At 42.3% G+C, this 12,225-nt stretch overlaps 1 protein-coding gene across 2 annotated transcripts in view; it reads right to left on the reverse strand.

The window, feature by feature from the left end:
• Nucleotides 1–12,225, reverse strand: part of Dock1 (dedicator of cytokinesis 1) — a 502,998-nt gene that overhangs the window by 312,486 nt on the left and 178,287 nt on the right. For both annotated transcript variants that reach the window (XM_085693243.2, XM_085693242.2), the window contains exons 24-25: nt 8,809–8,879; nt 5,906–6,012 (exon numbers count right to left, since the gene is read on the reverse strand). In XM_085693243.2, the coding sequence (XP_085549369.1) occupies nt 5,906–6,012; nt 8,809–8,879 (178 nt within the window). The remainder of the gene's footprint in view (nt 1–5,905; nt 6,013–8,808; nt 8,880–12,225) is intronic.

The following is a 12,225-nucleotide window of genomic DNA, read 5'->3' on the forward strand; positions in this document are numbered from 1 at the left end:
AGGGAATAGTTTGGAATAGGTTCCCATGGCCCCTGCACACTGTAGTACAGCAGGGATCTCTCCTTCCCTTTTTAATATAATTGAGCTTAAGGTATCACCTTAGAGCCTTTGTATGGTAAAATCTCTTCTGGTTCCAAATATTTGATTCTCTTTGGAGACAGGTTTTTGGTGAGACACCCAAGCTGGTCTCATGTCTGCAACAATTCTCTTGCATCAGTTAGCTACGTGCTATAACATTTTTGTTTGATCCACATACATAATTTAAAAATTCCTGTGAGTTCTCCTAAGATTCTTCTTATACTATGATTTCAGGATTCGTGCATGAAGGATTTAAAATGTGTCCATCTCTCTGTTTCCCCTGCCAATTTTCAATATGATTCTTTCATAGGTGTGCATGTTGACTTTTACCTACTTTCTGTAATTTTCTGTGTATTCATTTGTTTGCAAAGTTTCTCACATATCCTACCAAGGGTTAAAACTCGTTCTGTAGCTAAGAATAACTTTGAACTCACAGTGCAACTGCCTCTACCTGCCAAGTGATACGAATTACAGAAGCATGCCATCATATCTGGCAAAATAATTTTATTATTCAATGTTGCCTGAAAACTTTTCTTTTTCTTTCAGTTAGTCCTAAGTCAAATGCAGGTTCTTGAACTCTGAGACTCCAAGAGTGGAGAGTAAGATAAGCGTTGCAGAGAAAAGCTCCTTCATAATCCAAGTTGTTCTGGGGCAGCCTGACCAGATAATGCTGTTCCAAGACAGCCAACAAAAGTCTCTAAGTTCGACCATGTAACAGGCCAACCTAGTTCCACATTATCTCCATTAATACAATGCAGACTCAACTCTATAAACAAGTGTATTGTATTCTGTATTTCTCTGCCTTACCAAATTGTGGGTAAGTTAAAAATAAAGTCTTCTTCTAGACCATTCACAAACACACTTGCCTCTATTTAACGGCCGGGCAGGGTCACAGTAACCTCTGCCCAAGGTTTACGGTCATAAATAGACCAAGGACAATGCTTTAAGCCCACAGTCCCAGCACGGAAACTGACTTCTAGGCCAGCCTGGGATGCATTAAGATCCTGTCTTAGAAACCAAAATGCACAAGTAAAATTGTGCTGGAGGAAAAAATACACAGAAGAGAAGATATCAGTGCCCAGTTCTCTTCTCAGATGTCCTCCTGATTACATCAATCGATGTGGGCAGGAACAAGAGTGTGAGAGTGGAGACGAGGAACTGAGCTCTCTCACTCTTGTCCACTAAACTTTTCTCCTGGCTGTAGATGAGATGTGGTCAGCTCCTTCAAGCTCCTGATTCCTTACCATGATGGACCATAACTTGGACCTCTGAGCTCAATAAATCTTTTCCCCTTAAGCTGGTTTACTCAGAGTACTGTACCACGGCAACAGAAAAGAAACTAAGACATTGGGTTCATTAACAAATACATTTTTATAAGTTAGGGGCATAAGAAAATCAATTTTCCTGTCTAACTTCTTGCTATAGGTTATGAAGAGTGGAAAAATTCTGGTTCACACATGTAACTACATATAAAAGAATACAAAAGAGGCATATTTTCACTTTTAAATGTAAGCATTTTTCTATTAAGAAAGGGACAATTTTTATATATATTCTGAACATTTTGAGGAATACTATAACTTGTAAATTTAAGAAAGGAAAACAGGAACTTTTGAGATAGAAGCAAAGAAAGTTACACCTATAAGTAAAATAATATATCTTGGTTCAAAGAGATTAAAAGGGTTTTTTTGGATGAAAAAGATTTTTTAGTGAAAACTTAAACCTTTTCTACCAAAGGTGAATGGCTGGACTGCTCTACATAGGGAGGTCAGAAAAAAATGATGGGAAAGAAGATTTATTCAAACTGCAGAAAGTCTACGAAGGCTGAATGGTGATGATGCACACCTTTACTCCGAGCACTCAGGAGGCAGAGACAGGATGATCTCTGAGTTCCATGCCAGCCTGGTCTTCATAGGGAATTCCAGAACTTTCAGGCCTACATAGAGAGACCCTACCTCAAAAACGGAAAAAAAGAACACAAAAGGTCTAAGGAAGTTTTAGTTTGTGAAAACTGAATTGTATAAAAAAACCTTCTGTGGCACCAGGGTGACTGTAATTTATTTAAACCATACATAACATAGTATTTTAAAAATTAAACATTGACAAACTAACATTTAATAGAAAATCCAATTGTGAGTATTTAAACCAACAACCTTCCTTGACATAGATCTGCCCAAAGTTTGGTTTTATCAAGATGATTTCTGGTATCTCTATTATATTTTTGATTAAAACATGAACTCCGACCCACCACCTCCATCCCCGGAACACAGAGGGTTTCTCTGTGTAACAATCCTGGCTGTCCTGGAACTCACTTTGTAGACTGGGCTAGCCTGGAACTCACAGAGATCCTCCTGTCTCTGCCTCCAGAGGCTTAAGATTAAAGGCATGTGCCACCACATCAGGCTAAAACATGGAATCTTAAGAGCGTCTGTAAGTGGCCTTTGTTGCTGCTGTGTTGTTCTGTGTGTATGGCTGGTTGGCTGGCTCTGTTTGGTGTTTGGTTGTTTGTTTGTTTGGGGGTCATCCCACTCACTGTCATCCGGACTAGCCTAGAATGGAGATGTCTGGATGTGGGTGTCAGTCCTTCTGCCTCAGCCTCCAGAGTGCTAGGAGAATAGGCAAGAACAAAAGTGGAGGCTTATTAAGTATATATTTGTTTTAAAGTCTTCTGAGTGATTATTTTAGAACTCTGGTTAAATAAATGACTATTACTTTTCCAAGATGTTTGATATTTATTTTTAATGCAAATATTCTAAAGATCATATAAGATTTATAAAAGTCTGAAAGTCCTGGTGTGAGGCTGGCAGTCATGACCATTATCTTAAAATGATATGTGCAATAAAAATAACTAAACCATGTCAATTGCCAAACTCTCATCAAAGTTTAAACTACGATTATTATGTCTTTTTTCAACCATAGCTTTGATTCATCTCAGAGACACTTTAGAATCAGATTCACCTGCAGGGCAGGGGTGGGAGGGCCTTTAACAACAGAACTTCCCAGGAATAATAAGCTATATAATTCAGGACTAGTTTTTCTTTGACTATTTTTGGTTAAAATTAGCATTATCTGAAAGACAGACATCATGCTTCCTAGTTCAAATTGCCATGAAAAATGGGATTTGCTTTGTTCTGGTGGACGCTGTTTTGTATTTCCTACTAACTCTGTACCTGTTGTCTGTCACCGTGCTGTAGAAGCATCACTCCTAAAAGGATAACCCAGCCCATTCCCCATGCTCTACCACCTGCAGGACAGGCAGGCCGAAGTTAACCAAGGACTCCAAGGAAGCCGCTACTGGGACCTGTACCTAAGCCTCTGTCTTGCTCAAGTGTGGGCGATGTGAGTATGACACTGACTGTACATCACCAGTCACTTTTGCCTTGATATGGCTGAGATGTTGACCCCAGCAGTGACAGATAGCCAGATTCTAAATACATTGATCAAGAGATCAACACTATTTCTAGAAGAATATTTTTAAAAAAGAAGAAAATCCAGGGGGAGGTGAACCTTTTTAGAATCAAAATGAAATCGACTATGTCAATTCAAACGAAAAACAAGTAAATAAAACCAGAAAGGAAGGAAGGAGGTATTTATGGACAAGACTGCCTCATGCTGACTGTGATGAAACCTTCCAGGAGCCTGCACAGAGGCCAGCACACCTGTACACAGAAGTCCTTCCCCAAACACATCTCCACACCTGTCAAACCAGCAAAGAAGCCAGTAGTACAACTCACTGTAGCCAGGGGCAATATTTTTTTTTCAAATACCTCCTGTGATTCTCTGGGTGTTTATGTTTAAGTATTTACCTCTTTGAACACTTACACCACTTATAGTGGGCGTACAGTCCTACTGCAGTGTTCCAAAAATCCCCAGATAAGTTACATAATCCAGACAGGGGCGGGGATGCTACCTCTGTTCAGTCGACACTACAAATTCACTCAGTGAAGATATCGTTGATGGCATTGCTGATGCCTGGGGAAGCCATGCTGTGTAAGTGGGGCGGTATATGCTAGGAATAGAAAAGGAGACATAGAAGGATGGGGGCAGGATGGCATAGCGCTTGAGGGGACTGAGGGCAAGTGTTAACTATCAACTTCAGGGCCTACAATCGCCTGGGAGACAAGAATGAAAGCCACCTATGAGGGGACTACGTTGAGTGGGTTAAATGAGTGGAAAAACCCACATTGTTCTCTGGACTTGTCCTACGTTACACCAAGGGGAGAAAATGAGCTGTGTCCCAGCATTCATCTCTGCTTCCTCACTGTGGATGCAACATCACCAGTTGCTTCAAGCTCTCTACCAGAGAGGACTGGAACCTTGAACCATCATTAAGATGAACCCTTTCTCATCTAGGTTGTTTCTGTTAAGGCGTTTTACCTCAGCAACAAGAAAAGGAGGGGTGCCAGGTCCCTGTGTGAGTGGTGGGAGGGCCAGAGGAAAATGGGTGGAATATGTCGGCGCTTGGGGCTGATGAAGGGAGAATGCAGACATATATGGGGAAGGTGTTGGCACATGTCACCAATAATGAACCTAATAGGACTTAAATATAAATTGGGACAGGCACATATTTGTTCTGGCTTCAGTAGTCATCATCACGACACCGGCATGCAATGTCACCAACGGTTGCCTTCTAAGCAGCGTTCTATGGGCCCATGGCATCCTGTTGCTTTTAAAGACACCTAGGCAATCACAGCATTCAAGACCCAGACCTTGACTAAAAGCCCAGATGATGGGAAACAGAACTAAGAGCTCAATTGAGAGCATGTGATTCCAGTTTTAGACAAGAGGACTTTTATAAATGGAATACAGGGATTCTGCCCTAGAGAGGAGTAAAAGGGAAGGCGCTTCAGAAAGCCACCCACATTAGGTCTCACCCTTTTAGGGGAGAGTGTGGAATACTCCCACCCTGAAAAAGGATCAACACTCTTTCTCCCTCCATACAAGTACACATTCCAGTGCATTCTTAGGAGTGACATCAGAAAAGACAACTAAAACCAGCCAGGGCACACAATGGCACAGTGGCTGAGACAGGAGCACTGAGCTCCTGGTTGGGTTTGGCAGGATAAACTCAGCGGATACTTTCCTTGGAGGGCTGCTCCATCCACAACACAGCCCAAGGAGAAGAAGAAACAGCGCTGTGCCTGGGGAGAGAGGAAAAGAATGGAGCCACCAGAAGTCTGGTCACAAATAGAAGAGAATAAATCTGTGTTACACAGACAGGCTGTCACCCACTAGACCTCAAGTCGGCGCTGATAAGTGAGGGCGGTTAGAGATTATGCAAAGGTTTTGAGCTTTCAATAAAATTGCTTGGCAGGTGTAAAATATTAATTCAATCTGTCCAAATAGAAAATGATTAGCCAAAAGGATGGAGAAGCTAATGAAGAGGAATAGAAGGTTCCTCGGGACGCTGGCATCTTTAGGGCCCTACTGACTCTGAACAGAATTTGAGGAAGCCCTGTCAAAAACCAGAAGTTAGGATAGGATAGAGCCATTACTTCTAAATTTAAAGAAAACTAGATATTTTTCCCCCTTGCAATCATCTCAAGGATGTTAAGTGATTGCCTCCCCAGGACAGACAATTGCAAATTTTAAGAGCTACAATGTATGCTGATTGTACAGGGCTCTGATGTGCTCCCAAATTACAACTCGTTTTCACCTCCACTCTCAATGGCCTATTACCTAGACGGTGGTGTGACACTTGCCATTCTCTCGAAAGGGCTGAGCCCTGCCTAGAGCTCTTTTAATTGCAAGCCACCTCTCCTCCTTAGGGCTGACGAAGAGAATGGCCTGAACAACCGGACGATTTCTGAATTCCCAGGGATCCACTCACCGTGCTGAGTGAAGAGGTCGCTGTGAACAATCTCAATCAAGCAGTAGAGCTTCTGGACAGTCAGCAAGCCCGCAGGAACATTCAGGATGAATTCCGTGAACATTTTGCTACGAGGAGAAATGCAAGCGACATTGTTCAGAAGCATAGCCAGCCCCAGCACCCCTATGCTGTCCCAAGGTGGTGCAGAATCATCAGGGTAGAGAATGGCCCCGAAGAGTCAGGACCAGGCTTGATAGAGGCCTTAACAAAACCTAGGCCCGAATCTTACCCTGGGAATCTGTGTTTTAAAGCCTTGGGGGACTACTATTCAAATTGCATACTGTACTAAGTGCTGGTAAGGATGTAAAGAAATTGGATCCTTCAGGCTATATTGGTAGGAAAGGAAAAGGAAAGGGGCGTGGACACTTGAGAACTTCCTGGAAATGTAAAAACACGTTACCATATGTTGTATATTATATAATGTACAATGTACACATATATACAAAAGTTGTACATGACTGAAAGTAGCATTATTTATAGTACTCAAAAAAGGAGAAACTGGCCAAATAGCTTAGCATATTCGACAATGGTGAAAAACTGGACACCATCAGTTAGTGGAAGGTTCTCTGCAATCAAAAGGACTAAGTTGGCATTGACTCTGAGCCACTAGCCAGCTGAGCTACCAAGGACAAACTAATCTAGGGTAATATCAAACCAGTGCTTAACACTGTCACAGAGTCTAACTGACGAAATGTGTGAGGTCTACTATGTATGAAAGAGAACCTAGCAGGTACATGCTGTAGCCAAAACAAATGATGGGCGAGCACGGGATGCTATACCATGAAAGTGACTCCTAATTGCTGTGGAGAAGAAGATATTAGATCAAGAAAACAAGATACCTTAATTTCAGAAGCAGACCATGAAGAAACAATGCTTACCTGAAGCATGCGTGTGTGTGATTTTAATATCGTTTATAAAATTGGTATAGAACATATTAAAAATGAGGCACATGTAGGCACTGAGCAGAGGGTGAAGGGAGGTGGCCCAGGGGAAACAGGTCTTCCTCCGAGCTCCAAGCAAATGATACAACTATCCATCACAAACAGGGATGATGTCCCTCCACTGGCTGACAAGGACAGGCCTGGCTATGGTTCTGGATTCTACCAGACAAGCTTCTCCATTTCCTCTCGCTGTCTCTACCCTTGTGCATCACTCTATTGGAATCCCCTGAGGGCTAGTGGAAGCCAGGCGCTAGGCAGCCATGTCTAATTAAGAAGATTCAGAGAGAGCTCGGGGCCAAGTACAGGGGCCATGGGTGCTGCTGGTCCAGGGGCTACCCTTAAAAACCACCCTTCAAGAAAAGGACTTTGGAGACTGGACAAACGTGGGTCACAAAGGTTTCTCTTTCACCATAAGGAGCCAGCTAAGCTAGAACCCAAATGTCAGGGTCCTGGAAGCAGAAAATAAGTGTGTCCCTGTTGGACTCTAAATCTCAGGCAAATCATAGAGAGTGCTGTCCAGGAGCCCCTTGTCCTTCAATTTCAAGACATTAATGGCTTCAGGTGGATATAAAGTGATGGAAAAATGACCCCTCAGGGACAAATGTCCTCTCATGGATATTTGGAGGGTCTGGTTAGCAGAAATGGTGCCATTTCCTGCACATAGTTCATTGTGTCAAACCTCAAACAAACATAAAGCAGAGATGTACTGGGCTGCTGGGCTCACACGTGGGATCAAAGGCTAAACGCCCATCAAAGCACTTGACAGAAAGCCATGCAATCTGCAGGTTACAGAGCAAAGAACACTGAAAGAGGGCATATGGCAAGATGGGAAATCTGGTCCCTAGACTAATATTCCACTCTGAATGACCAGTGACCACCTCCTCCTCAGAGGGTTCATCATCACCATCGCCATTATCCTCCTCATTGTCATCATCATGGACGGTAACTTCCGATCACCACCATCATCATCACCGCCATCATCACCATAGTAGATGGCAACTTTGACCCTGATGCCTGTGGCTCAAAGCCCAATATTTAGGAGGATTCAGAGAGAGAAAGTGCCATGTTATAATAAAGCAGGGGCTACCAAGAGAAGAAGAAAGGTCCCATATAAGCAACGAGGGGGGGGGGAGGAAAGGAGGGAGGGAGGGAGGGAGGGAGGGGGAGGGGGAGAGGGAGGGGGAGGGGGAGGGGGAGGGGGAGAGGGAGAGGGAGAGGGAGAGAGAAATGGAAATTTAGGGCGTGTTGGTTAGTGTTAACTGGACAGGAGCTAGAATGACCTATGTGATGGTCTCTGAGCATGCTTATAGGGGTTTATCCTGGTGACACTAACTGACTTGGGGAGACTGGTTTAATTGTGGGTGGGACAATTGTCTGGGCAGGGGATCCTGGACTGTATCAAGGTAGGAAAGTGAACTAGCACGAGCATGCATTCCTTGCCTTCTGCTTTTTGGCCATGAATGTAACATATCTAGCCTGAAAGGTCTGTCATGGCTCCACGTGGGGGCCACATCTGTGGTGAGCCCCACATTGAGGGACACAATACCTATAGTTCCTGCTGCCTTGACTTCCCTGCCATGACAGGGTGTACCCTGACCTGTGAGCCAGAGTGAACACTTCATCTCTCATGTTGCTTTCATCAGGATTTTTTTTTTTTAATCACAGAAACAGATAGGCAAACTAAGACAACATTAGGTCACAGTCCCATTGTATTGTGAACCATTCTCCAACAACAACAAGAAGAACAAAATAGTGTCTGCTAGAAGGTAAAGCCTTCTCCACAGAAAGGCAAATCAGCAGCATTCACTTCACACAATCCAGGGAATTGACCTCTGTAGGGAAGCGGCAACCTAGAGCATCCTCCAGACTCGATGCTCTAACAGAAAGGTGCACATGTCAAACGTCTGTTTCCAGGACAGTTACCTGAGCTCCTTGGGATCAAACACCAACTTCACATCATTGACGATCGTTGGCAAATACTTCAGTGCTGCCCCCTGCAGACCAGAGAGAGGGAGGGTGAGCAGGATTAAGGCAGGCAAACCTTAATCTAATCTTGTAATTCTGATAAAGATCCACAGAAAAATTGAGAAGAGAAAGACGGCTTCCAGATGAGGCTCAACCACATCAAAAAATGAAGAAAACAACCATTTATTCCCCCAAAGTGGACATTTCTTTTATGTCCACATGATTTAAAAAAAAAAAAAAAAAAAAAAAACAAGGCCGGGCGGTGGTGGCGCACGCCTTTAATCCCAGCACTCGGGAGGCAGAGGCGGGCGGATCTTTGTGAGTTCGAGGCCAGCCTGGTCTACAAGAGCTAGCTCCAGGACAGGCACCAAAGCTACAGAGAAACCCTGTCTCGAAAAACCAAAAAAAAAAAAAAACAACAAACAAACAAACAAAAAAAAACCACAAAAACATAGACAATTAACTCAAAAAAACTCAGTATCCCTCCTTTATACAGACGATGAATGGGCTAAAAAAAAAAAATCAGAGAACCATTACCCTTCGCAATAGCCACAAATAACATAAAATATCTTGGAGTAACTCTAACCAAACAAGTGGAAGACTTGTATGACAGGAACTTTAAATCTTTGAAGAAAGAAATTGAAGAAGACACCAGAAAATGAAAAGAGCTTCCATATTCTTCGGTAGGCAGAATTAACATAGTAAAAACGGCAATTTTACCAAAAACAATCTGCAGATTCAATGCAATGCCCATCAAAATCCCAGCAAAATTCTTCACAGAATTTAAAAGAGCAATACTCAATTTCATGTGGAAAAGCAAACCACCCAAGATAGCCCAAACAATTCTGTATAATAAAGAAACTTCTGGAGGTATCATAATCCGTGACATCAAACTCTACTACAGAGTTACAGTAATAAAACAGCCTTGTATTGGCAGAAAAACAGACAAGAGGACCAATGGAATCAAATCAAGACCCAGATATCAATCTACACACCTTTAACACCTGATTTTTTACAAAGAAGCAAAAAAAGAAAATCAATTGGAAAAGGAAAGCATATTCAACAAGTGGTGCTGGCATAACTAGATATCAACATGTAGAAGAATGCAAATAGATAGATATGTTATCGCCATGCACAGACTCAAAGCCAAATGGATAAAAGACCTCAACATAAAACCAACCACACTAAACCTCATAAGGGAAGTACACTTGAAAACATTGGCACAGAAGGCCACTTCCCAAATATAACCCCAGCAGCACAGACACTGAGAGAAACAATTAATAAATGGAACCTCCTGAAACTGAGAAGCTTCTGTAAAGCAAAGGACATGGTTAACAAGATAAAACAACAGCCTACAGAATGGAAAAAAATCTTCACCAACCCCACATCAGACAGAGGGCTAATCTCCAAAATATACAAGATCTTACACCTGCCAGAAAAGATAAAAAACACTGAGGACAGCTTATACTGGAGAGGATGTGAGGTAAAATGAAAACTCCTCCATTGTTGGTGGGAGTGCAAACTGGTACAGCCCTTTTGGATATCAGTATGGCAATTTCTCAGAAAATTAGGAAACAACCTACCACAAGACCCAGCAATACACTTTTGAGTATATACCCAAAGGATGCTCAATCATACCACAAGAAGATGTGCTCAACTATATGCATAGCAGAATTATTTATAATAACCAGAACCTGGAAACAACCTAAATGCCCCTCCACCAGAGAATGGATAAAAAAAATAAAAAATAAAAAAAACATGGTACATTTACAAAATGGAGTACTACTCAGCAGTAAAAAAATAATGACATCTTGAAATTTGTAGGCAAGTGGATAAATGTAGAAAATATCATATTGAAGAAGTCAACCAAGACCCCCCAAAACCAAATATAATATTTACTCACTCTTATTTACTCACTCATGAGTGGCTTTTAGACATAAAACAAAGAAAACCCAGCCTATAATTCACAATCCCAGAGAACCTAGACAACAAAGCGGACCCTAAGAGAGACATACAGAGATCTAATCTACATGGGAAGTAGAAAAAGACAAGATCTCCTGAGTAAATTGGAAGCATGGGGATCATGGGAGAGGGTAGAAGGGGATGGGGCAGAAAGGAAGGGGAGCAGAAAAAAAAATATAGCTCAATTTAAAAAAAAAAGCATTGTAGAATAGAAGGTGGAGAGATTGTAAGAGTCACAGAACTTACTGTGAGCTTGTTGTGAGATTGTGTCTCAAAAAAACTGTCAGAAGCTACCCCGACCCATGAAGTCTCACCAACATGATGGCTATGTGAACAAAAACAAAACCCATAGGCACACTAATGTGGATGGGAAAGCTCATGGGGCCTCAACCCCAGACAAAAAACCACAGGCAACTAACAGATGCAGAGGAGAAGAAATCATCTTCCTTAGGGAAGAGCATACCGACTGGTTATCAGAACACCAAATGATCAGCCCTTTGAACATGCATACGGACAACATTACAGGGCCAAGGGGGAGAAAGGGTAGCAGTGATGAACACCATAAGCATAAGTAGTAAAATTAATTGAGCTGAGCAGAAATGTTTGTCTTCAACTGAAACAATGCCTCAGATAACAAGCGCACACCCAGCACCTAGAAAAATACCATTTTACAAAATTCACCGTGGGCTCCCGCAGAAGCAGTTCTGTCCTACCCCAAGAATGCCTTCCCGCTGTTTGTGTCTTTTTATGAAGGACCATTTTCATCTTTTATGGTCACCTCAGGCCTTCACTTCTGTGTCTTCCAGCTTCTTAATCTATAGGCAGTGACTCTATCTGGGTCCTTGCACCCAAACATGGAGGGCTTGAGCAGTCAGGCCACAGTCAAAGTTTGGGGAACATACAGGACCAGAACTTGGTTCAAAATCAAGCCTGCAATGTGCCTGGGTGTTGCCAGCAATGTTTGCCCATGCCACACCTCAGGACTCCAGTGCAGCCCTGGCTCTACACACACACACCATGCCCACTGTGCACTGTGCATGCTATCACACCACACACAGGCAAGGAGCTCTGCCCCCCTGCCCAAATCTCCATTTAAGATCCCAAATAATCTATGTTAATGAATCACAATATTCCGACCATAATAATAGTTTCTGCCTTTACAGAAATACAGTGACTTAACAGATAGGAAGGAAAGACTGATGATATTTTCCTACGATCATTCTTCAGTATGCATCTCATTAGACTCTCTTTAAAATATTGAGATATACAAACAAGCATCTCTATCATTAATGGGCATATTTGCTTTTCTCTTTGATAAGTAGTAAAATTCAATGTATATCCAATAGTTGTTTTTAAACAAATTTTTAAGGCTGTATCCTCAGTACCTGATGGATTTGCATACTTGTATTCTCC

The sequence above is a fragment of the Myodes glareolus genome, chromosome 7 (assembly GCF_982192425.1).
Source record: "Myodes glareolus chromosome 7, mMyoGla1.1, whole genome shotgun sequence".
Lineage (NCBI taxonomy): Eukaryota > Metazoa > Chordata > Mammalia > Rodentia > Cricetidae > Myodes > Myodes glareolus.